This window comes from Lissotriton helveticus, chromosome 7, assembly GCF_964261635.1.
Source record: "Lissotriton helveticus chromosome 7, aLisHel1.1, whole genome shotgun sequence".
NCBI lineage: Eukaryota > Metazoa > Chordata > Amphibia > Caudata > Salamandridae > Lissotriton > Lissotriton helveticus.
Genome location: NC_136068.1, coordinates 1311595050 through 1311622230, shown reverse-complemented (window position 1 = coordinate 1311622230; position 27181 = coordinate 1311595050). Strand labels below are relative to the sequence as shown.

Here is a 27181-nt window from a genome sequence, read left to right as displayed (position 1 = left end):
AGGTCTTGCGACTACTGTAACGGCAGGATTTTAGGGCGTCCCTAGACATACAGGACGCTTACTTCCATATCCCAATTCACAGGAATAACAAAAAGGTACTTGCGATTTGCAGTAGCGGGCAGACACTTGCCGTTTCGCGTTGTGCCCTTCGGGCTCAAGTCTGCACCGCGCATATTCCCGAAATGTCGTACCCCGGTGGCGGCATATCTCAGACAGTGCCCTCACCAAGTCTTTCCGTATCTGAATGACTGGCAGGTCAGGGCTCCATCCTTAGAAGACACGTCCAGGTCTTCCAACGCCTGTTTAAAGCTTTTCGATTGCTTGGGTCTCACCCTCAATCAGGAAAAATCGGTCCTACAACCTTCTCAGTGCATCAGTTTCCTAGGTGCAACCCTGGACACACGGTCAGCAAAAGCTTTCCCATCCAGAGAGAGGATGAACAAGCCCCTTGCACTAGCTGCTATAGTAGCCTCGAAGAAAGTCTTGACAGTCCGTCTCTTCAAATCCCTCCTGGGGATGATGTCAGCGCGTATCCTCCTGATTCCTCACTGTCGACTACGAATGAGGAATCTACAGGAGGTGCTCTCGAAGCAGTGGGTCCAATGCACAGGGTCATTCGACGACCACATAAAAGTGAATCCTCAAATGGTCGGAGACCTGCAATGGTGGATGTCATCTCAAAACCTGTCTCAAGGCTTGTCATTCCTGCTTCCGGCTGCTCCTCATGTTGTCACAACAGGCGCCTCCTTGGAAGGCTGGGGAGTTTTTCTGCAAGAGCTACAGATAAGCGGGTAGTGGTCTCCCATGGAGAAGAAAATACATATCAATCTGCTTGAACTGCGGGCGGTCTTCCTGGCCCTTCAAGCTTTCCTGCCAAGAATAAAACATTCCCTGGTGCTTATCCGGCCAGACAACACCACGACTAAGCACTACCTCAACAAAGAGGGAGAGACACGCTCTCTGACACACTCTCGCGAGTTGCAAAAAATAATCTGGAATTGGCTCATACTCCACAATATAACCCTAAGAGCGGAATATGTCCCAGGCATGGACAATGTGCTCACCGACGTGTTGAGCAGGCAGAAAACATCGTCACACGAGTTCGAATTAGATCAACAAATTATCGACCAGATCTTCTCCAGATGGGGCATGCCGCAAATCGATCTATTTTTGACGACAATGAACGCCAAATGCCCACACTTCGTAAGTTGGCATCCCCAGTCAGGGTCTCTAGGGAATGCATCTTCCATCGCATGGCGCAACGTCGTTGCGTACGCCTTTCCGCCATTCCCCATGCTTCCCAGAGTCCTCAGGAAAATTTAGGTGGAGCCTTGTACTCTAATTTTAATAGCCCCAACTTGGCCGAGGCGACATTGGTTCACGGAGCTCCACCGTCTATCCCTGGAGCCGCCGGTCCACCTGCGGCAGTATCTATCTCTGCTTACAATGAACAACAATAAAGTGCAACATCCGGATCTGAAGTCTCTCAGGTTAGTCGCCTGGCTCCTGAGTTCTGAGAGTTCCACAATCTGAATATTCCACAAGACTGCAGACATTCTTGCCAGAGCAAGGGCGGATAGCACGACCAAGACGTATTCCCTGAAATGGAAGCGCTTTTGTGTTTGGTGTGCAGATCACGGAATTCGGCCTTTCTCCACATCACCGGAGCAAATATTACCTTATCTATTACATCTGGCACAGTCGGGCCTAGCCCACTCCTCCATTAAAGTACACTTAGCAGCAATATCTCGTTATAAAGAACTTCAACGAGTCCATCGCTCTGGTCAAGCGGGTTGATTAAGCAATTTCTAAAACGATTATACAGATCTTTCTCGCCAGTAAGGATGTTGCCACCTACCTGGCATCTCAATGTGGTTCTTAACCAGCTCATGAAACATCCGTTCAAACCAGTACACAGAGCTGACCTAAAGTATGCCTCGTGGAAATCAGCACTCCTCCTGACGCTCACATCTGCAAGGGGGGTCAGTGAGCTACAGGTGTTTTCAATCCAGCATCTTTTTCTACTATTTAATAACGACAGAGTAATCCTGAGAACCAATCCTAGGTTTATCTCAAAAGTCCCGTCGGACTTCCACCTAAATGAACCTCTGGTTCTGCGTTCCTTTTTTCCAAACCCAAGCACGGCAGCTGAGAGATCGCTACTTTCTTTGGATCTCAAGCGATGCTTGAAGTTTACACTGACAAAACGAAAACATTCAGGAAATCTAACCAGCTATTCGTAGCTTACAGCAGACCTAGGAAAGGTCTACCGCTTGCCAAGCAGAACATCTCCAGATGGATTTCTGCAGCCATTGCTTTCTGTCATGTCCAAGCCGGACAGCCATTGCATTCCAAAGTGAGAGCGCACTCCACGAGAGCTATGTCCACTTCTATAGCTCTCTTTGCAGGGGTGCCAGTCATTGACATTTGCAGGGCGGCAACATGGAAGTCGCCGCATACCTTCACTAGGCACTACTGCCTGGATACGGAGCTGATGAATGATGCAGCAGTGAGACAATCAGTGTTACGCCATCTTTTCAGTAAGGTGAGCCTTCCTCCGTCCCTCCATCCTACTCTGGTGTGCACATTTCTTTAGTAATACTTATTGTGGAGGTCTAATGATGGTTCATGCTCGCATGATGTTTCTTATCTAAGAACTTGTATATGCTGTTCCATCAGAAATGTGCACTCTGCATTGCTTGCTACTCTGATTCAGGCATGTGAATCTATGAAAGACACCCATAATACTGGATAAGAAATGAGTTACTTACCTGTAACTGCAGTTATCCAGTATTGGTGTCTTTCATAGATTCACATGCAACCCTCCCGCCTCCCCTGGAAGGACTCACCTAACTCTCTGTGTCACGCCTACTTAGCTTAGTGCGTACGAAAATCTGAGGGACTGAGGCTCCTGCCAGGAAGGTTCTAGAGGGAGGTGATAGCTGATTGGCTCTTCTCTAGAGTTTTGTCCTTTTTACAAAAGGACACGGATATGTTACTAAGGTGAGGCCTTTAGGCCTACTATTCTCTATGTATGTCTATAAGACATTACTTTTCTATGTACCGGAGGCTCCCGTCTCGACGACGGGGAATGATTCAGGCATGTGAATCTATGAAAGACACCAATACTGGATAACTGCAGTTACAGGTAAGTAACTCATTTCATGTCTGTGCTGTATTGCTACCCTGTGCCGAGTACTCTGAAAGAATGAGGGCGGAATGTAATGAGCGCATGCTTATGCCTTTTAAATAATGCAAGTTACATTTTGAGAAAAAAAAGATTACTCAGAGAAATTGCACAGTATCTGCAGGTCATGCCAGGTCCAGGCATGACACGTTTGCTTGTATTCTAGGTCTACCCTCCTTTCCTCACTTGCATTTCTTAGTTTTAATGTTTTAGGGTTGTCTCAATCCCTTGCTCTTAGTGGCTCATTTTGGCCTTGTAGTCCGACACCAAAACACAGTCACACTTCTTGGTTCTGTGTTTTGGGACTAGTCTCTTCTCCTCTATAACATTTCTTCATTCTGGTTGTAAAGTTTTCTTCCCCCAATTTTGCTTCTTGGTCCTGGTGTTGTAGGGCTTGGCCCCCGCACCCTCACTTTAATTTATTGGTCCTGGTGTTTTATAACTCAAAATATCTCCATTTGGCTATTGATTGAGCCCTGTGTTATAGGGTTGCATTTGCACTGGTTTGTTTTATGGCTAGTTTAATTCCTCCCCCTCAATAGTTGTTCATAGTTTTGTAGTGGATTGTTTTAAGCCCCCTCTTTTTAACAGATTATAATAACAATTATTACAGCGCTATCTCCCAAAAATAGGTTATCAGATTCATACAGTTGAATTATTAAAAGCAAGAATTCTAGCCATGCAAGTTAATCTATATAGTGAAAAATCCAAGCGTATTACTCCTAAAATATAATACAATTGTTTATCAAGTTTTTTTTATATCAGCGTTCCACACAGTGGCCTTTGTGCTCCATAGGACTAATGCAGAGATGAATGTGGAAAATGGCATGCAGGAAAAAGGTCTGCAAAAGAATTGTGAGTGAGACAGTAAATCTGAACAACAGCGTACACACATCACCGCACCATTTATGATTATGAGATTCCCACAATGTGGTATAGAGATGCCAAAGGGTCAAAGTCTTTGATCCCAGGTGGTGGCATCCCTGACCCTATTTCCAGAAACTGTACGTTTGGATGCCAACATGGGGAATAGCTACATGGTCCACAAATTCGGGTCCTTTATCATGTGTTAATTCCATATTCTGAGGGAAAAAACACTGAGATGCTCCTCATGCTAAGAACAGACATAATATTGCAGCAGGAGGGCTGGTGGGAGTCGAGGGTGGGGATTGGTCTGGGAGGTCTGGGCAGTCTAGAGGAGCCGAGGGGGAGCACCGTCTCCTATCCTAAGTGTTTTCGGCAGTGGGGGTCACACACAGCCTTGAGATCTGCTATTGGCCCAGGTCTGTTCTTTATCCAGGAGGCGTGAGAGGAGGGGAGCACATATCCCCAGGCACTGCTACTGGCCAGGGACGGTTCTGCAGAGGCGCGTCAGAGAGTGGTAGGTGGGCGGGAGACTTTCATGGCAGGCCAGAGGGAGTGGCATCTTTTTGCCCTGTAACGTATTTTGGGAGAGCGAGAAGGGTTAGGGGTTGCACTCGGCAATGGGTTTTGCCAATGCCTGGGCCGTCCTTCCTCTGGGGGGTAGGAGGGTTGGCGGGAAGAGGGGTGGAGGGTCTTTGGAAGTGCAGGACTTGTTTCTTGGGAGAGTAGTATACTCCTCATTACAGGTGCTGGGTCTGGTGGGAGTCTTGTCTGCCCTGCGCCCCTCTTCGGGCCCAGTGTTCAGGTTGCGGTCAGCCTCCTGCATGCTCTGTGATGTTACTGATTGGCTTTCCTTTGGCCTATGACTAAAGTTACCACCTCCTTCAGCTGTAGATATTTCCCTTGAAGGCACTCTATTTTTCCATTTTTTTAAGGCCTTATACTGGTTCTTTAGTAGTCTAACTTTATGGTTGCTGACGGAAGATTAGATTCTCTTGAAAAGTAGAGAAGGCTTTTTCACCTTACATTCCAAGTCAAACCACGTGTGCTCCGGACATTATTCCTAAAATATAATTTAAATAAGTGTAGCATATCAAATGTGAAGAACCTTAACTGTTGAGTATACACATGAACACAAGTATGAAATGAAAAATGCAGCTTAGACTATGAAATTGCTCAAACAATAATTCTAGGTAATAAGAGCCTTATTTGGAGTTCGGAAGACGAGATACTACCAACGGATATCGTGAAGTTCCACATCATTAGAAACAGGATATTGTCGTGTTGGTCGTTTAGAAACACGGATATTGCTGGCACACATGGAACAACAAGGGGGAAGGCAATAAACACAGAGGCAACAAGTCAGTAGTACACCAACGATCCCAACAAGCCCCATCAAAATCTTCCAACCCCAGGAGGAGAAGACACGCCACAACCATGTCTTTAAGGACTAAGTACCTGTATCCTGATGAAGATCAGCTGCCAACCTATGGAGCTTCTGTACCGCTAAATTAACAGTCGGTGCCGAGTCTGGAATGTAAACACAACAGGATGTCCCGATGACGCGACAAGCTCCACCCCTATCTGCGAGGATGACGTCAAGCACCATCCTGTTCTGGATCGTAAATAATCTCATAGCCTGCATCTCAATGGACATATTGGCAGCAATATCAGCCTCCGTATTCACTACTTTCTCCATTACCCTCGAGAGACGCCTAATGGCTCTGCTGTTAAAGATAGGACCCCAGAATGGCAGTAAACCCTTCAAAAAATCTGTGAATTGCTGCCCAGAGGTGTCAGTCTGATCAACGTCCTCAACCTGGAGTGCCCTCCTTTTACGCTGACCGGGCATGATGGCAAACCTCCGATGAGTTTTATGATAATCCGAAGGTGCCACATAGACAGGAGGAAGTAAGTAGGCTAGGTAACAGACCCCACCCCAACCCTCAGGCACCACAGGTATCTATTACTCACGCAGACAAAATAAATATTCGGGGGAGTAACTAATGAAGGACTAAGGGGCAGGCGAATTGAAGCAGTCACATTGCAGGAGCTGTCCCCACCTTAATGGGACCTCTCCCCAAAATACAGAAATAAGGTGAAGGCCCAACAACCGCTAGGGGCACCAGAGAACGACCACTACTGTTTGTCGCAGGGGGATGTCTATAGGCCAAGGAGGAGTTCAACTGCAGAAAACTTTCCCTCACTTTGTCAGTGTCGTTGGGTGTCACAAATCGTTCTCCCTTCTTCGAGCACGTCTCTAAGAATGCCTGATCAAAACGTCCGTCAGTGAACAACCGTCCAAGGGAGGAAGTGGGCATAGGGCGTACTCGCATTGTCAACGTTGACCCAGTACCAGGCAATCAGGGAGTCAGAGAATCAGGCTGCTGAAAGAATTTCACCATACCAATCAAAGTGTACCAGCCCACACAACTGTTCACAGGTGTCAAGGGAAGTGCCAGCAAACTATCCTTCTTATATGCAGCGGAAGGGAGCAACCCACAGACCCAACAATCTGTCACATTATACACAGCATGAGCATGATGCAGAGTTTTAATGAAAACATTATCACGATAGCCCTTTCTCATGCATTGTTCACCATAATCAACAGTAATCATATTATGCTACGGCAACGTTGAAGGAGTGGGAACGAACGTATGAACAGGGTAAGCTTCATCCAGAAAAAACAGTATCCCAAGAATTATTAGAAATATAATGATGAAGATCACAATAACCACTATTTTTCCCTTTCGGGGCAGAGCACGCCATGGTGAATCTGGTTCTGGTCTACGGGGAGCTGCAAAAGGCTGCTCCTCCTCTGGAATAGGACGGCCAAAAGGATACATATCACCTAGCTAAGAGTCCAAAACTAGACTAAAACAATACTACAAAAATTGTCCCAGACACTCCAAAACCGGCCAGAGGGGTTCTTCACCCTTGAAAGGGATCTTCTCCCTGTGTCCGTTAAAGCCTCACAGGTAGACTTCTATTGTTCAATACCTAATCCCTCGACGGAGTCGCACAACTGTAGCAACTCAGGGGCACTGAACCTGGGCCCAGAAGCAATCCTAGTGTTCCATTCAACAATGTCTCGAAGCGCACCAAGGCTCTTACCAGCAGTCCATCCCTACCATTGAGCTAACCTATTCAGCATTGTCCACACCTATTCCCTAACTCAGCCCTTCTTCCAGTGCTCACTTTTCCTTCCTCTCCTTTCTGGGCCGCAGATTATAGCGAGTGCTCCCTCGCACTTCAGGATCTGTGAACAGAATGGGGAGATCAACAGACGAGGATGTAATTTCCGGTGTTTGCTCACTACGATCAGGGGAGGCCTCACTACTTGCACTCAGAGCTGCCCTCTTTTGGCTCTCATTTGGCTTGTCACCCTTCAGTAAGGCATCCGAAAAGGGGACGTAATGAGGAACTGCCTCGGTCTCGTGGTCCGCAATGCCGCCTCTCACCCATTCATCATAAGGTAGTGGGAGTGGAACTCTCTTGACATGCGAAGCATGGGTCCACGCCTTCCGGCCCTCAACTCGAAGTGCGGTGCGTGTGGTGAGGAGCACTTGCCTTGGCTCCGACCACCTGGGCTCCAAGCAGGACTTCCGTTGGTATCTTCTTATCACCACCCAGTCACCGGGTTTGATGCTGTGTCCAGGCTCCTCCGGCAGCGGCTTCAGGGTGTCTGCTACCTGCTGATGAATAGAACGGAGATCTTTAGTCAAGGCATACAGGTAATCTATCAACAAATGATATTCAATTTCTGAAAAACATTTAGGTATAGGGACACCCCAGACATTGGCGGGCCTGCCGAATATGACTTTGTGGGGGGAAACGCCTGTCTTGGAGTTAACTGTCACTCTGGTGGAAAGCAAAGCAAGAGGAAGTGCGTCTGGCCAGCGTAGCCCTGTACTCCCCTGTATCTTGGCCATTTTGAGCTTTAAGGTACCATTGAATCGTTCAACCAAACCCGCGGCCTGGGGATGTTGGGCTGCGTGACATTTTTGAGATATTTGTAATCCTTTACAGATCTGCTTCATCAGTTCAGCATTAAAAGATGTGGCATTATCACTCCAGATCACCCGGGGCAAGCCGTATCTCGAAAAGTATTCTTTAATCAGCATTTTTGCTGTTGAGATGGCTGTACAATCTTTTGTTGGAAAGGCCTCCACCCACCTACTAAATGAGCATACCACCACTAGGACATATTTTAAGTTATTTACCCACTCCATCTCAATATAATCCATTTGTATAACTTCGAAGGGGGAAGAAGGAGGGGCAAAATTTCCAACTGGGACAGGTGTTCCTTTGCCAGGATTATGTCTTAAACAAACCATGCATTGCCGCACTAAATGTGTTGCCACTTTGGAAATGTTCTTATTGCTCCATACTGGGTCTAACAATTTGCAGATCCCTTTTGCACCAATGTGCGCTGGCCTGTGGGCCATTGTCACCACTGGGAGGACATATGCATCTGGGAGTAGCCATCGTCTTTTGTCTGACACATCCGTCCAACATTCATCCGAGTCCAACCTCTCCCCACCATCCTTCCATGCCCTCAACTCGTCGTCAGTTGCTTTTTCCTGTATGTTCCGCACACTCTGTACAGTGTTCGCGAACATATTAACGTCCGGTACCCACCTAGCTGGTCCTGCCACAAACATTCGTGGGAATTTTGTCCGAGCCGTTTCTTTAGCTGTTTGGTCTGCAAATGCATTTCCCCGTCCTACGTCATCTACCACCGCTTTGTGTGCACTAAACTTGATCACAGCCAGTCTTTTAGGAAGTGTCAAAGCTGTCAACAGTCGTAATATCAATGGGCCATTCTGAATCTTCTGTCCGTGTGATGTCAAAAATCCCCGTTCTGCCCACAGTCGCCCATAGCTATGGGCCACGCCAAAGGCGTATTGGCTGTCAGTGTAAATATTCCAATCCAATCCTTCACTCAGCTCAAACGCACGCATCAATGCTATTATTTCTGCAGCCTGAGCTGAATGATATGGAATCCTAGAAGTCTCTACCACAGTTTTCAAAGTCGTGACTGCATATGCTGCAGTTGAGGTACCATCTGCAAGTTTGAAACAGGAACCATCAACATACAATTCCCCATCAGGATCATCTAGGGGGGTGTCCGTCAAATCTATCCTTCCCTTTGTCTCCTCCTCTGTCCGAAACAAACAGTCATGCACTCCATCGTCCTTTTCGTCTGAAGGGATAGGTATCAATGTGGCCGGGTTCAGCGTAGCACATCGTTTAATCGTCACATGAGGTGCAAATAACGTCATCTCATAACCAGTAAGACGAGCACTAGTTAAATGCTGCGTCTGTGTTCTGTTCAATAAAATGTCCACAGCATGCGGTACCATCACTGTGAGAGCTGATCCCAGGACGAGCCCTGCCGATTGTCTAATTGAAACTGCAGCAGCCGCTGTAGCCCTCAAACAACTCGGCAATGCTCTCGCCACATTGTCAAGCATTGCAGAGAAGTAAGCGCACGGTCTCTGTTTCCCGCCAAAACATTGAGTTAGGACAGACAACGCGCAACCTTCCGCCTCGTGTACGTAAAGCACAAAAGGCTTCTGGTAATCAGGTGTTCCCAAAACAGGTGCAGAGCATAAAGCAGTTTTTAGTAACTCAAATGCTTCCTGACATGCTGGAGTCCAGGGTAGGGGTTCGCGCACTTCTTTAGTAGTCAGATACAGAAGGGGTTTTGTTAGTAGGGGGTAATTAGGTATCCACTGGCGACAATACGAAGTTATGCCCAAGAACGCGCGCACCTCTCGCTGCGTGTTAGGTACAGCCATGTTAGTTATCGCCTTAATGCGCTCCGGCGTCAGCCTCCTCCCCTCCTTCGATAGGAGATGACCTAAGTAGGTAACCTCCTGTCGGCAGCATTGAAATTTAGGAAGAGACACCTTGTGTCCTTTATAAGGCAAATTGTGTAACAATTTAACAGTGGACTCTCAACACCCTTCCTCAGTGTCTGATGCTATAAGGAGATCATCCACATATTGTAATAAAACATTACCCTGCGGGAGTTCCAAATTATCCAATTGCGCCTTCAAAGCTTGACTATAAATTCTGGGACTTTCCGTATAACCTTGGGGAATTCTACAAAATCTAAAAATTCGGCCAGCCAATGAGAATCCGAAGAGGTAACGGCTATCTGGGTGCACGGGGATACTAAAGAAGGCATTTTTCAAGTCCAGAACAGAGAAATATTTAGCAGAGGGAGGAATCATTGTCAAAATCGTGGTGATGTCAGAGACGACCGAATATTGGGGCTCAACCACCTTGTTAATGTGGCGTAAATCAATCACAAAGCGATAAACATCAGGTGTACCATCACTGGAATCTGCAGAGGGCCTCTTAAGGAGCGGGAGAATAGGACTATTACAACTGTTGGAGTCCGTCTCCTCCACTACTCCTGAACGAATCAAGTCCTGTATTATTTGCAACAAAGCCTTCTCTCCATCCCTAGATGTCTTATACTGAGGTATCCGAGGCAATCGGGCTCCCATCTTAACCTTTATCGACACAGGGGCAATATCCATTTTTCCCACATCAGTATCGCTGCTAGCCCACAAACTCTCAGGAATCCCCTCAAACTCAGCTGGGAGGGGCTCGTCTTTTGAAAAACACTGCTGCGCACGCGCGACAGTAGGACCCAACGTGAGGTACACACCATCTGGAGAGCAGTAAATGGTAGCATTCAATCTTTTCAGCAAATCCAAACCCAGCAAGTTCTCAACACACTGTGACGTTAGGAGGAAAGGGGAATCAATAGTAAAAGGACCAATCGTAAGAGCAAGCGGTTTAGAGATGGGGCTAATCACCGGAGTACCTGAGAACCCTACGGAGATATTATTCTTGCCAGACAGAGTCGCCCCTGGGACCTGAGAACGGTCCACCGAACTCTTCGTAGCGCCCGTATCCACTAAAAATTTCTGGGGTGACCCTAACAAATCTGCTGTCACGTAGGGTCCTCGTTGATCAATATCCACAGAAACCGGTCCGATGCTCTGTCCTACGCTGTCCTAGTTATGAGAAAATCCAGTCAAATCGTCCATAGCATAAGCATCATTGTAGTACTGTCTGTCTCTACCACTGTCGCCCTCGCTCTGGAAGTGCTGTCGGTCCCTGTCTCCATCAAAGTAATTCCCTCCCGGTCTCTTACCTTCATCAGACTGTCTATCATTCCTGCGAAATTCACCCCGACCACGTCCCCTGCCTTGACCGGCAGTAGACTGAAGTTCTGGGCAATCTCTCCACCAGTGCCCCTCCTTTTTGCAGTTAGCACATTGATTTTTCCCCAGACGCTCTCTCTTCTTTTCCCTTCCATAACCACTTCCTCCTCGACCAGCTACCATGGGCGGGGCTCCCCGTCCCCGACCCTTCGCTACTTGCTGCAGTAACACTCTTGTCTTCAAATCCTTCGCCTTCTTCTCTTGTCTGTCTTTATTCTCATTCTCCCTATGTTCATAATACTGAGCCATGCTCAGAATACCAGAGGGGGTGGACGTCGTCCACGTACTCTCCGACGCCTGCAATCGACCCGATATTTCCGGTAACAAATTCGTTACGAATCTATTAACGAAAAGGCGCAGGCCGCCATCTTGGGAAATATCTTGACCACTGAAATCCATGAAAGTCTCTTCAAAGCGAGTGAAAAAATCTGAAACCGCCTCATTCTTTTTCTGTCTGCGTGCAGTCAATTTATCCCAATCTACTTTCTTAGGAGGAATAAGGGAGTGCATATATTTTATTATGCGTCCCGGTAACGCTAGAATTTCAGCCTTCGGCTTCTCCCCTGGCTTCCGCTCCTTGTACCAATCCCTAAATTCCTCCCAGGTGCCACCCAGCTCTTCTACATGATCCGTACCCTTTACCTGTCTCCACACATCCACCGGAACCAACAGTCCAAAAAACAACTCTATGTCTGCTAATGTCATGACCGTCGAGGACGCTGCTTCTGTCAGCTCTTTGTAATAAGCAGTCGGATTCTTTCTCGAGTCGGGCAACTGGGCCTTCAGTGCTAATACCTCGCTCCTTTTCCAAGGCGTATACACCCATTGTTCTTGGAAATGAGCATCGACGCGAACTCGAGTGACATTATTAGTGAGCGGGTCTACCACCTCAGGTATTTCAGGGTGGAAAATAGGGTGTACCTCCCGCATCGGATGTACCCCAGGGAAACGAGGCTCTCCTGCCGACGGCAACTCATTTCTATACTCAAACTGCGTAACACATCCTTCATACCAGTATTAGCTCTGTAGGCATTATTCTTAATGTCATGAAGAATCGCCGGTGCTTCTCCACCATATCCCTGTTCCCACAACGCTATCAATGTCGTCGACATATGCCATAAAGCATGCTGTTGCATCAATGGTTCATAATCTTTAGTCGTGGACCAAATATCTTCAATCGAATAAATATTATTCCTAGCCCACTGGCAAGCCTGATTAGCCACCACCGTTTTCTCATCCAACCCGACAGTAGAACGCGTGAGCAACTTCCATACCTGATTAAGCAGCCCACTTCCTGCACCCCGAGCCGGGGTCACCAACCCACCTTGAGGGGTAGCGCTAGCAGAAACAGTAGGGAGCGCAGAGGGGGCCACCGAGAGGGCAGGTGAGCTCGCCGCCAAGAGGGAGACCAAGGGCACCGTCAATGAAGAAGTGACAGAAGACAAAGCTTGTTCAACATCACTCAACAATTTTGGAGCGGAAACGGAGGAGGTGGTGGGGGCGCCAGATAAAGGAGAGCACCTGCCTGCGGAACCGAAACCGCCGCGGAAGAAGCAGAACCCGCCAACACAGGGTCCAAGGGTTGCGGGGCGTATGGGGGAGGGGGGCGAGCGTTCAAGATGTCCTCCATCTCATCTTGTTCTTCCTCTCTAACCACATAGCTCTTACTATCCTGTAACCTGAAAAGCCTGTCTGCGAGCTCAATCCGCTGCTCATTCTCTCTCTTAGTATGCTCTCTCGCCTTCTGCGCCATTGTCTGTGCCGCCCTCTTTTGAGCTACCTTCTCTTCCCTCAACTGTCGCACCTTTACTTCCTTCTGCCACATCCTCAGAGAATCGAACATACTCTGGCGACTGCGCCTAGCACACAATCGGTCTTGTAAATAATCTAATTTTGCCACATCAAAAGAACCGGTCAAAGGCCACTGCAAATCCACATTTCCTTTCGTATATCTGTGCCACAAAGTGTTAAACAAAATCGGAGGCAACCCATATTTGACGTACATCTCGAAATTAGGGGAGCCCTCCACCGGGGCGGGTTGGCTCTCGGCCAGTCTAGTGTCCAAAGAGCCACAGCAGCACCCAAGGCACCGCAGTTTACTAAATCACGGCATCGCCACTCACTCAACCTCACACCAACACAAAACTTTCGCTTCCCCGGGTCATACAATCACAACGAGAAATTCACACCCACACGCAGTTGCACTTCCTATATCGCCAACACAATCCCTGCCAAACACATGTTATCAAAAATGGGACGAGGCTCGTCGACCAAGTCCTGGGGAACCTGGACCCTTCCGCAGACCGAACAGTATACACACCGTTCTGAAATTGAGGAACACATCCGCCTCCCAGGCGGCACTACAGATCGCTGCGCACTATGCCACGTGAGAACCGGACCCGCACCCAGCGAACCACACACCCTAGGGGTTCGGGTAGGTCACAAAATTCATCCGCAGCAAGCCACGCCTCGACAGCAGTACCATCCGGTCGGATGACAAACAGACGTCCACCCAATCTCCACTAAGTCTGTCAGGGCGCCACTCGCACCCTGAGTTCCCCGGAGCACACTAGCCCCAGGAGCACACCAGCTCCTCCAATCACCAGAGACACACCGGTCTCAGAGACACACTGGTCTCATGGAGCATCCCCGCTCCCTCAATCAACAGTCGGACCACTCACCTTCTATGCGCAGTACCGACTTCTACCGTTCTCCACCACCGGCTGCCAGGACCAACACGGTCAGCTCCAAAGTTCCGCCTTCCGGACTCCGGCGCAGGATCATGAACCGGGACCTCTCCCGATCAGCAGGGCCGGGCAGCGCTGCGAGAACCAAGCTCGGCATCAAAGTGGGTACCCAGACCCACCGTGCCGACTAGAGGGTCCCCGGTCTTCTGCTACCCACTTACGGGTGAGAAAGATCCTTATCGCGGAGTCCCTGTTCGGGCGCCATCTGATAAGCGTGGCTCAAATCCACCCGAGTGACTTACCGCACTCACCTATAGTTACCCAGTAATAAGTCAGCCGGACAGTGGAGAAGAATGAACAAGGTCATTTTATTAGGCCACAAACTCCCATATGACAGGGCCCTGTCCGACCTCACCCATAAGAGTGCGCCGAGAGGATTGACCCATCCCAACACAGCAGTACATTATATCAGGATACAGTAGAGTAAAACACGCCCAGTGTGGAAAAATACTGGACCTCTGGAAGAGCGAACAATGGCCTCGCACAAGAGGCATCTGCACCTGCGATGGTAACATTTCTTATCTCTGCCCAAGGCCGCGGAGCCGGGCCTCAGCGTCTCCAGCATATGAGAACACCACTGATAATGAATTTGTTATAGTTTCGGTCACAGTTAGCTGAGAAAGGAAAACTACTGCATTAGCATTTCTTTTCTCTATTTCTACGGGAGGGGTGAGCGAGTGCGACTCGCACGCAGAAAGAAACACTTCCAAAATGGTGGCACACAAGCTAAGCTAAGAAAACATGATAGTATAATACGCATAAATGAATATTAGATGACGAATATGAGCAAGAATGCATAAATGAATATACCATTGGTTAGACACATCCTGCTAACTCATAAATGTAAATGAAAATGTAAATGGGCGGGGCATCTGGAAATGAAACCTATCACACAAACATAGCGAATGTCCTCTCCACTGTATTACAAGTGCATTTTAGTCTATGACAGGCTATATGAAACAAATTGAGGGACAATCCCATTTGCTTAACTCTATTTTGAGAACAAATCTCCCTTCACCATCATGTTGGTTTTTCATGGTTTTCATGGCCTTAGGTTATTTTCATTGCTTTTATTGTTCCATTTATCAGTTAGGATGTTGTAGGGGCACTCTACTTCTTCTCATTTACACTGTTAGTTTCTAATGTGGTTGGGCTGATCTTCCTCCACTCACTCTTAATGGTTTCTATGGTGTCCAGGCTTCTCTCCCTCTCTCTGATCTCACTGGTTCTTGCGATGCTCTAGGGCTTGTTGTTGCTTGGCTCTTGCTTGCCTTAGTTACTCTTTTTGGCCAACTGTGTATCTGTAGGGCTGCTTCCTTCACACTCCCATTAGTTGGTTCTAGTGTTCCATGACTGATTTCCTTCCCCTGTTTTGTTTGATTCTTGTGATTTTAGGCTGGCTTCCCCATTTGTCAGTTTGGCTTTGTAAGGTTTGCCTCATTCTCTGTCCCTTAGGTTGGTATTGCATTTGTTGGATCTAACTTCCTTCACACAATCTCATTTATCAACTCAGTTTCTGCAGAAGTGGTCTTTCCCTTTTCTCACTGGATCATGTTTATTTAGTTGTATGGTTGAGCCTCTTCTCTACTTTCCTTATTATCACTGATTGGTTCTTCTTTATGCGCTGGTCCTGTCTCATTGTTTGGTTGCAGTGTTTTCCCGCTTTTTGGTTGGTTGTGGCTCTTTGGGGCCTGTCCTCTTTATCCTTCTCTCACACTCATTAAGTTATGTTGCATGGCTGGTCTCCACTCCCATGTCACTGGTCGGCTCTGGTGTTGTATGGCTGTTTTTCATGAATCTTTCTCATTGATTACTAGAAGTGTTATAAAACTGCCCCTCTTGTCTCAATCTGAGTTTTTGACTCATTTGATGGTCCTTCTGTTTTCCCTGCTGGCTCACTTTGATGTTGTATGTGGTTTCTATGATTCTCAGTGCTTCATATTTCATGTGATCTTGCTTTTTCTTTCAGAAAAGAAAGGGTTCTCCTTTCAGTACAATCCAGGAATTCTTCGAGGCAGCCAGTTCATGAAGATGTTGACCAAAGAAGAAGTTGAGGAGGAACAAAGGTATGTTTCATGTGCTGCTTAACTAACAGATTTGCTTTGATATATCTCTGGCACAGCAGTAAGCAGACATTGGCATGGCCTAGCAATGCTTACCATTCTAGCGGCTGTAATGTAATGGCTATAAGCTAAAGCTGGGGAATATGAACTGGATGGCCTGGTGTTTGAGTCTTTACTTCTGAACTTTCTACTGTCTTCTTTAGCCTTAAACGCCATCTAATTTCTTGCAGTTTTCATTTTCTTTCCAAATCAACCCAGACTATTATTATAGATATTCAATACCAGAAAACATTTGAAAATCAAATAATCTGTTGACATATTTTATGGGCCAGATGTACAAAGGGTTTTTGTGGTTGCAAACCCTCTGAATTAGTAACATGCGGGTTTTGTGACTGCAGGAACCCTCTTTTACACAACAGTTATACACATCAACTAATCGAATTTTGCAATTACAAAATAAAATTCAGAAACTCACAATGGGATTAGAAATGTTTACTGAATCACAATTTGGAAGAGCGTGTTTAGGGTGTTACTTCCAAATTGTGATAAAGTAGCTATGTATCACTGGCTTGCATACGTAATTTCCAGTCGCACACCATCCATTAGTTACTTTCTCCCAAGGCCGGGTGCTAATTGATTTGTAATCTCTTTGGGATTTACAGTGGCGCCTTCAAGGTAGGCAGTGGTCCACTACAGCTAACCAAATCTCACTGAAGTTTTTCGAAATGGAAAACTGTTTTTAAAGCAGCCCTGTTTCAGTTAAGGAAAACATGCAATCACATGGATTGTGGTCTGTTGTACCCTGAAGACCACCATCCCTGTGATTGTAGCCAATTGCAGGGCATTGTAAATTGCGACCTGCCTAATGAATATTAATTAAACAGGTCATCCCATGATGCCCTGTGATTCCTTTTTTTGGGAACTGGCTTATTGATACACAGGTCAATTTAGCAAAATCAGATTTGATTCACTACAATTCAATGCACAATATGTGACCACTTTTTGCAAATGCAATCTGAGCACATCTTGCCCTATATTTTGTAGAACTCTTCACTCTTTTCTTACTCTTTACCCAGTCCCATTTTTCTCTATCCATTTTGTTTTCTTATAATCTTCCCTCCTCTTGATTCTCTTTGCTCACGTACTTTAGCCTTTGCTTCTCTTATCACTGAACCCCTGTTGTTGTCCCATGCAGGATTCAGAATGTGTCTGCAATGTCTTTTTTTTCATTAACACTCCCTTATGCCATAAAATTTATTTTTTCCGTATTTACCTCTATCACCTTTTATCTTTCCTACCTCATAACTAAACCCGGGCAGGTAACTACGCTCCGCCAGCGGAGTTTACGTAGTTTTGCCTACTCCACGTTCCGTTGTGAACGCAGAGTTCAGGCAAAACTACGACTCTGTGGTGGAGCATAGTTAGCCAGCCCCTCCACCATCCCAAAATAATTAAAAGGCATTTACCTGTCCCGTGGCTGCCTCCTCCTCGACATGGCCACTCTCCTACCTCCTCCTCGCCGTCCTGCTTCACTGATAACCCCTATGTGTATGTCTTGTGTATGTGCATGCGCACGCGCAAAACGTACAACGTAAGGGTTATTAGTGAAGCAGGGCGTCAAGGAGGAGGCAAGAGAGTGGCCATGTTGAGGAGGACATTGAAAACAATGGGGTAGACCCAATACGTCAAAGGACCTGGGTAATGGTATATATAACAAGAGGTGGTCCTAGACAAAACTCTAAGTATCAATACATGTGAATCTTGATTTTTCACAAAACAATTAATCAGAATGAATCTGTGACGCAACGGGGGAGATGTGTAATGCTTACATTATATATGCTGTAAACCCAACACGACTATTTGATTAAGGAGACATGTAACTAAAAATCACATTTATATCACAATTTTATTTACATATTCATACAGTGATTAATTGGGAAGGAAGGAAGAGAAGGAAAAAGGGGGGTGCTCAAGTGAATGAGAGGGAAGGAAGGCTCAGGGCACAGGATTCAAGTGATTATGTACAACAAAAGGACAATTGAAAGTTGCACAAAAAACAAAGCCTACCCATGCAATTCTATATACATTATTACACAAGGGACAAGGGAATGAATGGTATAGGCCTCAAAGTAAAAGGGGCGTAATCGTCGACGTTTCGACCCTAGCGCACTACGGGAAATTCACATAATCACTTGAATCCTCTGAGTGGTGAAGTTGTGGTACGTTGTGGTGCTCGTACTGATTTGTAGCACAGGGAGCTTGTTCCGTGCTGTAAAACCTGTGCAAAAGGCACCACAAAATCCGTCAGAGGGTACGGCTGCTTTCTGCTGCTCGAGTAGATTTTCTTCTTGAGCTGCAGTTTTCTCACTGCGAGCAGCAGCTTTCTCAGCACTAGTGGTAGCGACCTGCCTCACCCACCCGCATTGAGAATTCTCACCGGGAGGCAGGCTATCGCCTGATTTTCTCGATCATGCTCGCCAACTTACTGTTGGCAAGCTGTGCATGAGAAAAAATCTCTGCTATGCGGAGGTTTGCGTAGTTTTTCCGAAACTTGGGCAAAACTCCGCAAACCAGAGCCGTGGTGTTCACTGCCCAGCCCTAGTGGCAAGTAAGTTGAGCGAGAGCCAATGCAAAACGAGTGCTGATGTCTGCAGCTGGTGGGCACAGGCACTCATTTTTGAGGACCGAGACTTTTATTTCTTCATGTGAATTTGATTGAAAGCAAAAGAGAGGATACACAAATGAGAGAAAGGAAGAGGAAGGGAAAGACAGGAAAATAGTGACAAGGGGAGAACACACAGTGAAGTAAAGAACCTGCAAGAAAGAGATAAAGACACAGGAAGTGTAAGTTGGAGGAAGAAAGAGGCATGATAGGGAACCAAAACTAGAAATCCTTGGAATTTGGTACGGCCCCTCATCCGGCAGTGCAAGTGGCAGGCTCCTAAGGATTTTTTTTTTTTTTTACAAATTAAGGACTGGTTTAAACCTTAATGTTGAGATGGGAAGTCGAGTAAAATGTGCGTTTTCATGCAAAGGCTCTTTTCTGCCATAAAATACACATTAGCAAGAGGATTAAACATATGACAATAAAATGAGCTGCCTGGATACTTTTAAATGTCTTTAGAAAAAAAAGTCTAGTTTCTTTGAGTTGGAACCGGCTGGATCACATTCCTGTGCACATGACCGCCTCTTGAAAAGCGAGTTACAAGTATGAGCAGCACTCACAAACGAACAGGTGCAGTGGGCTTGGCCTGCGGTTGATCTTGCACTGCAGTGGCCTCCTTTACGCATTCAGTAACAGAACACTAAGGCCCAAGCCGCACTTCTTTATCGCCAAAATGAAATAACGGGTGGGAGTGGGTGTTGGCGAGGCAGAGAATCCTGCTGTCACCTCCCCTCTCCTCTCTTGTGGTAGATGTCAAGATCGCGAGAGATCATCTTTAGGCACCACGTGTCATGTTCTTGGGGTTCAATCTTTTTGCTGCAGTTAGGTGCACATATCACTACTATTCCATCTTCCCTGATGTTTATTACCTCTTATTTCGATCACTTTCCATTGGGAAACTCCCATTCCTCCACACTCTGCTGAAGGCCGACATGATCTGTGTAATCACCATTTCAACTTCAGGGCCTTATTTGGAGACCTCCCATGGTGTTCCCAAGTCGAGTAGTTTATCCAGATCTAGTTTTGGTTGTAAATTCTGTTGCTGCACTCGCAGTTCTGGATTTTGAACAAAACGACAAGAGTCAGAGCGCAAACAAAAAACAGGACTGGATGTGGAGTGGGCAGCTTCAGAGCTGCTTAAATATTGTGGTTGCCATGTCCAGATCAGTTTATGAGATTGGACCTCTTGAATGATGTGAAGTGGGTGCATTTGGTTATTCTTTGCACATCACGGGCTAGAGGAGTCATAAAGCTGTTTTGTGTCTGAAGTTTGACTATGGCATGAGCTGGTTTAGTGCTTTGCAGCTGGGTGAGTGCTGACTTAATCCAAGGTAATCAGTACCATTGTTTGATGCCACATTTGCTTGGAATGATCATCGTAGCAGTAAACTACTTGAGCAGAAGTACTTCCCTGCACTGGCAATTGAAAGGATTACAAAATTGCAAACCGCCTCAATAATTTATTCTTAAAGTCCAAATAACCCTAAATGTAAAAAAGTTGTGCGTTGGGGTCCATGTTCTCAAATTCCTACCATGCTTCTTTTAGTTAGTTTAAGAGTTAGTATTGATAGAATCTGTGGTATGCTCAAGTGATAGGAAGTTGTGGATGTGACCAAAGATAGCAACATCTGGAAAGAAGCATTCTAAATATGCCTTAAATATAGCCTGAAGAGATTGCAGATGGTAAGGCTTCCACGTTTCCAAGTGCAGGGGAGCTCAGACCTGGATAATGGCATGCGGTGGCAGGTAAGAACTGAAGAAGTTGACAGTGTGCTGCCCAGGACTATCTAGGGTGTGAAAGGCATTCAACTAATTCACAGAAGAGGTTGCAGATAATGTCTTGTATGGAGCTCTTGCATAAGCAACATTTGTTATTGAAGTGTTTTTTCTATGCCCACAAGTACATCATGTCTAATGCTGGACATGTGCGGAGACATGATGACTTTAGAACTTCTCTCCAGGTAAGGTGCCAGAGATCCAGCAGGCTGGGTACTCAGAACTATGATACACTCCTATGATACACTCTCTGGACAGCTCTCTGACACTGTTATGACAAGCATGCCACATTCTCATTACAGGATTGAGTTGACCTCTGACCTCACATCTCTGTAGCTGGCACTCTAAGGCCTCGGCCATAACCCCTGTTACAAACATTCTTGGTAAGGCGCGGCTTCTCTTATTAGAACTAGTAGAGTGATCCTCACCCCAGTAACAACACCCGCTAACATTTGAAACCCAAAGTTGAGTGTGTTCAGTCTGCCCCTCACCTCCTTGTATCACCACCCATCACCTACCCTCATGTCCCTTTGTCATAACAAATTAATCATCAGTGTCCTACCTCCCTACGCCCTGTGTGCTTGGTGCACAGCATCTGGAACGGAGTCACGTGAAGAGGGGAGAAGCGGGGGTACCATTTGTGAATCTTCTTGACATAGTTTGCAACTGTTTAATACAAAATGCAGCTATTGTAGAATTTAGAGTTGACTTATTATATGTGCTCTTATCCAAAACTAGCCAGTAACGTGTACGTTACTATGAGTATTGCTTATAAAGATAAACTATCTTCGACTCTAAGATACCGTCTACAAGGGTGGGCAAAGTTTTAAACTACACACTCGTCGTGGTTGAGCAAAGTTAGCAAACGTCGTCCAGTTTGCAAAATGTGGCAAGTTTGCTAAATGTATTCAACTTCCGAAGTTTTCTACCCCTCAAAGAGCAAAAGAGTGAGAATTCTCTCACAAAACCTTTTGGTGATAGAATTCTCCATAAAGCTTACCTCTAGTGAAAGATTTCTCCCTCTGTTTAAAAAATCTGCAAAATGTGTTACCCTCATAATTAATGTGAAGTTTAAATAAAACTTCACCAAGTTGCAGATGAAAGTGTTCCACAGCTTCGCACACCTACAGTCGGTCTGCGTTCATTTCTGAAGCTTGCCCATGCAAGATAAGGTCTTATCAAAGGGAGAGAAATAACTGTTAGAGAAACCGTGAATTCCTTACCTCATTTCGCAATAAGGGTTATGGCTCATCAAAAACGCTATTACATTTTCCGTTTTAAGAAAAATAACCCATGAGTCCCAGATGGCCAGGACTTCCTGCGGAGGTTGCGGTCAACCCGAGCAACGGAAAATGCATCAACATTGGTTTGCTAAATAGAAACCAACATGGAGTTAGACGAACCACAAAGCCAGGACTTTGAGCTGAAACACCACGGAAACTAGATACAAAACACTGCCTTCTTTGACGTCATACCCTCTACCCTAAAAATATTAATTACCGTCTGCCTCCAGAAGGTTAGGGAGAGACTTCATTAGGTCTGCAGCACTGCTAGCACTGTGAAATACACAGGACAGGGGTGCGTGTATACAGTGCACTGCTGCCCTCGTGTGTCTATTCAGAAAAACTACAGCAACAGAGAGCTAAAATGAAATAACGAAGAAAGAGAGAAAAAAAAGAGTCTGCGGATGTCTGGCTCGTATTTCTCTTAGCTGTGTTACCTGATTTTTTCTTTAATTAATCGTGGTTTTATATAGCGCTAACGGTGCGTATGGGCACTAGAGCGCTTTACAAGAGAACAGGAGTTCAAAAACGGATAACAAACAAAATAATCAAAAAGTTCAGCACCAAAACAGGACAGACAAGTCCCAACACAGACTGAGCGGTGGATTTCAGAGATGGGAACGAGAAAGTATCTTTGGAATAGGATACTTTTTAGTTTATTTTTAAAGGTGATGGAAGAGCTGGTGGTAGAGAGACCCAAATCCGTGTAGCACTTCTGGAGAAGGCATGTTTCAAGCAGCATTCTTGCTTGAATGTGGGAGGTTCTTCATCATGTTCCTCAATACCGGAGATTTTCAGCTTATTGGACAGGTAGGAGAAGAGTCATGATGGGTTTTGTGAATGATGCAAGCAGTCTGAAACTAAGCTTTAGCTTTAGTGGGGCGCCACTGAAAAGTTAGGAGAAATGTAATGTGGTCACATTTCTTGTGGCTTGTAACAGCACTCCTTGAGGGGTGCCAGATGAACTTTTGTTAGTCTGGACAGGAGCGATTTCCTAGAGTCATGAACTGTGTGGCTTGTTAAGTCCTGGTCTGTTATTAATTGCATGATGTTCGAGAATAACCTAAATTGTTGGCAAGCACTCTTAGCCATGGCAGTGGTTTGCCTATGAAGGATGTCAAGGTTAAAACTTCGGCATTTGGCATTCACCATAATTGTTGGTTTGCAATCCAGGGAAGGAAATGATTCCATGCACTCTTGTACCCGAAGGGTGGATTTTTTTCAGTGAGATTAATAGGAATTTTCATATATAGAAGTTTGAGCTAGTGGTTTGACATCAACTTTTGGATTCTATTCAAGGTGTCGGAGAGTAGGAGAGTATTGTTTGGCGATGGACAGCTGGGTCTGGACATCATCTGTATACAGAGTAACTGAGGATCTGTCCAAATGGTTTTAGGGACAGGTTGAACAGAGTTGGGGGTTGACTGTGGTAGATACAGAACTTGCTATTTATTTTAACTGCTTGAAAATGGTTCAATAAAAATGTGAGCCCATTTAGGACTACCCCCTCAGTGCCCATCCATTCCTTCAACATGTTAATTAGAGATGTGATTGACTGTATTAGAGTCAGGAGAGAGGTAGGTAAGAGTTGCCAGAGTCAAGGATAGGACGTGAGACATCTGATATGTGCAGAAAGTCAGTCTCTGTGACCCTATCTGAATAGGCAGGTGTTTGCCTAGATGTGGAGAAAAAGGGGTGTGGCAGCACAGCTTTGAAGCTCCTTTCTTAAGAAGGGAAAGTAGAGAGAGCATGGAAGCTATTCAAATTATTGGCATCAGAGAGACTTAACATTTTAACTATTAGGAAAAACACCTCTATTTAAGTTAAGGATTCACCAGGATGGTCCAGTAGGGCGTTAGTTAATATTAATTCTGGTTTTAATGGCTTTGTATGCATAGATTTCCAGTGAAAGGCGCTGGAAACAATGAAAGTGAGTAGTGGGAAGAGTTCGGCAGCTGTAAGGGGTCTAGAGTAATGGTTTTTTCTAGGTAGTCTGTTTCCCCATGGATTATTCTTCAAGGCAGGTTGCTGACCAGGCTTTGAACACTTTTTGTATTTGAACATCAAGCATGACAGATGAGTCACTGCCTATGCTAAGACGTCAATTTTCGTGGTCATCTGAACTATGGAGGGTTGGAGATCAGATAAGGGCGACATGTAGGACTCAATGTGGAGGAGGACTGTGTTGTCTTTCCAGATTGGAGCTAGTTTTAGGTATTGATTGCTGAGGACCTGCTGTTTTGGACAAAGAACAGGTGATTAGTGTAGTTTCTGAGGTGCTGCTGGCAGATTAGGAAGGAGGGAGGATTTTAAAATGTAAGCAGGTTAAGGGGGAACAGAGGAGATACAGGGGAGCTAGAGGAAGCAGGGACTGAGGCAGCATTTGGGAGAGAAGAGCATAGCTGGCAGTTGCAGGATGATGATGAGTAGAGGTTGAGAAGGGTTGTGGGGGAGGGCTAAAGTTGTGAGCAATGAGATGAAGTGGTACGACAAGGTGTGTAATGGAGAAAGTGTAGAGGAGGCATCTGCAAGTGGGCTGTGCGGGAAGTCTGTGGCTGGTAGACTAGTGAGGGGAAGGGGAAGTGGTTTGAAGGGTGAGACACTGAGGAGGTAAAGGGCAAGAAGTGACATTAACATGGTTGGTGGAAAAAGCAACATGAGAGGAAGCATTCAGGGGCAATGTCTGAGGAGGCTGAGGGCTATTAGCAAAAAATTAGTGTTGGAGAGGAGTGGACAGAGGGAGAAGCTGAGCCAGGAGAAACTTTAGGGAAAGGTAGTCAACGTTTTTTTTTTAGGAGTTTTATATAGTGCAAACTAGACCCGAGAAATCGGGTATCAGAGCGGTTTACATGAGCACCAGTTTTGTTACAGAAGGAAATATTCATTTTTGTTAGACACAGGGAGATTTGCCCAGAATCACAGGATGTTGAGCATCGTTGCTGAGACTCGAACCCGGTTCCCCAGATGCGAGGTCGACCGCTCTAGCTGTAAGGCTACATCCTCCTCTCAAAGTTGATTGAGCAGGGCCAGACTAGCATCATTGGATTGAAATATGATTTGCCATTGCTCCATTTTTAAAGGTGGAGATGGTTTCCCAATAAAGTATGGTGAGGGTGAGACCTTAAGCTTTGACCACAGGGTATTTTAGTCACCGCAGAGATATCTAAGCTTTTCTGTTTATTATTTGCCCATAGGTCAGTACTGTGAGTGAAATATTGGAGGTCAGTTTTGAGTGTCCTCGTCTGAGTGCAGTGATTTTTGTTTTTCGTAGCATATTTTGATAAATGCGTGGGATAGGTGATCTTGAAGCAGCTAGTTCATGAGATGGAGAAGTGTTTTGAGAGAGAGATGAAACCACACTGGGACATCTTAAAGGTTTTAGGGATGGATTATGGATAAATTGTCCTTTTTGGTTTGATTTTAGGACATTGGTCCCCATACGTTTCCCTGCTCTTATTTGCAAATATATGTACGTATTGTTTTGTTCTCCACATGGAAGTGTGGACAGATGACTATAATTCAGCCCAGCCTCAAAAACACAAATCTAATGTACCATAACCTAGGCCATACTTCCATTGTGCACGGGGAGCAGCAACCCCACGAACCATCATATTACCCTTAAATAATCCATGCAATGTTGAATCAGCCTTTCAGTTGCTTTCAATGAAGGGCATGGTACACAGTAACTGGAAAAGAACTTTGGACTTAGAAGTACTTTACAGCTACAGACCAGCTTCCACTCACCGATTATAGCAGAATCAATGGGGAATGGAGCATGCTAGCACTTGAACAATAGTCTTGGCTTGGCTAAGTTATCTAGTTTGATTAAATGCAGTTTGTATTTTAGCCATTTATTACCATTGAACCACCTCTGCAACAGATTATGCATAATTCTTACATTACAGTGGGGAAGGGCTAACTAGCAGTGCTGTTGTGCATGATGCATTGCCAGGCTCTCCTTCAAGGGCTGGAGCATAGGCAGGGTGTCTGTTGGCAGTATCCAGTACTTAAATCGAGCCCGTGGTTGCAGGGGTGTGGGGGGGGGCATCAGCTTCATTTCCCCCCTCAACAGGGCTTAAGCAAGAGAATTAAAACACAAAAAGGTGGGGGCAGGGTGAAAGAAAAGCAAGACTGACAAACTTTGACAAAGTTTTAAAGCAAGTATGAAAAAAAATCTGAAATTATAAGATAATAGGTCTGGGAATGTCTGTTTGTGGATGAAAGAGGTATGAGGTGGAATCTAGACGGTGCAGCCTTGGCATTTGTCACCCTGACCCTCAATAGTTCTGGCCATGGGCCTTTGAACAAAATAGTGCCCCTGCACTTACTGTGTTACAAAATAAGCAGTGCCAGTATCTAGGTGAGGGTGGTTTACCATGCACATACACCCAGGTTATTATGAAACGATGCATCACTCCTGCCAACGTGCTTTAAGGAGTATGTTCGGCACACACTGCTCTTGTGCTAGCAATATTCAGCTGTTTATCAAAGTAATTTAAAAAGCCACAGCAGCCAAATCCCACATCCCTAGGCCAGCTGCCTGTGTTATCCATTAGAGACAATAAATATCGTCAGGGCTACCATGCACTTCATCAACAGAGAAGTGCACTCTACTGTGTCTAAAAGTAAAAAGTAGTCTAATGATCCACCCTTTATCCAGTATTGGGGTATCTTTCATAGATTCACATGCCTGAATCATTCCCCGTCGACGAGGCGGGAGTCCCACGGTAAATAAAAAAGCAGTGCAAAAGCACTTTGTAGTAGTAGTAGGCCCTAGGAATAGGCCTGAGGCCTAAATTATAGTAGCCTATCTACCTCATTATGTAAAAAAGACCAAAGTCTTTGCTCCAACCAATCAGCTCACAGCACCCTCCAGAACCCTCTCTGCAGAGCCAGCTCTCCTCAGATTTTCACCGCACGTCGTGGGTGAAGGGAGTCTCCCTGAGCTCTGCTCAGTTTTTTCTTCAGTTTTACTTCTTTTTGGATTACAAGCTCATACTTCATTTCTCTGACCCAATTAAGGCGGTAATATGGCAGAATGGCAGTAAATAAGGTAATAGACTATGATTTATGTCTAACCTTTTCCTCAATAACTCTCACGTTCTGAGAGATGAGGCCGCTTTGGGTCAGAGACTTTTACCGGCCACTTCTGAGGAGGATGAGGAGAGGTAGAAGGGAGAAGTCGCGCCAGGAGCCTACTGAGGGCGCGCATAAAAATCTGCCACTTCTGAGGAGGATGAGGTGAGGTCGAAGGGAGAAGTCGCGCTACTGAGGGCGCGCATAAGAGCCATAAGATTCTCTTTGAGCCTTTATAGGCATTTCTCACAGAGGATACAACTCCCTTTTTTC

General features: G+C 45.8%; 1 protein-coding gene across 3 annotated transcripts in view; it reads left to right on the top strand.

The window, feature by feature from the left end:
• MXRA7 (matrix remodeling associated 7) overlaps positions 1 to 27181 on the top strand; it is a 303391-nt gene that overhangs the window by 211728 nt on the left and 64482 nt on the right. For 2 of the 3 annotated variants that reach the window (XM_078654608.1, XM_078654609.1), the window contains exon 3: positions 16015 to 16111. In XM_078654608.1, the coding sequence (XP_078510734.1) occupies positions 16015 to 16111 (97 nt within the window). Of the gene's footprint in view, positions 1 to 16014; positions 16112 to 20851; positions 20933 to 27181 lie in introns of all 3 variants that reach the window. The other variant, XM_078654610.1, reaches the window with a different exon arrangement.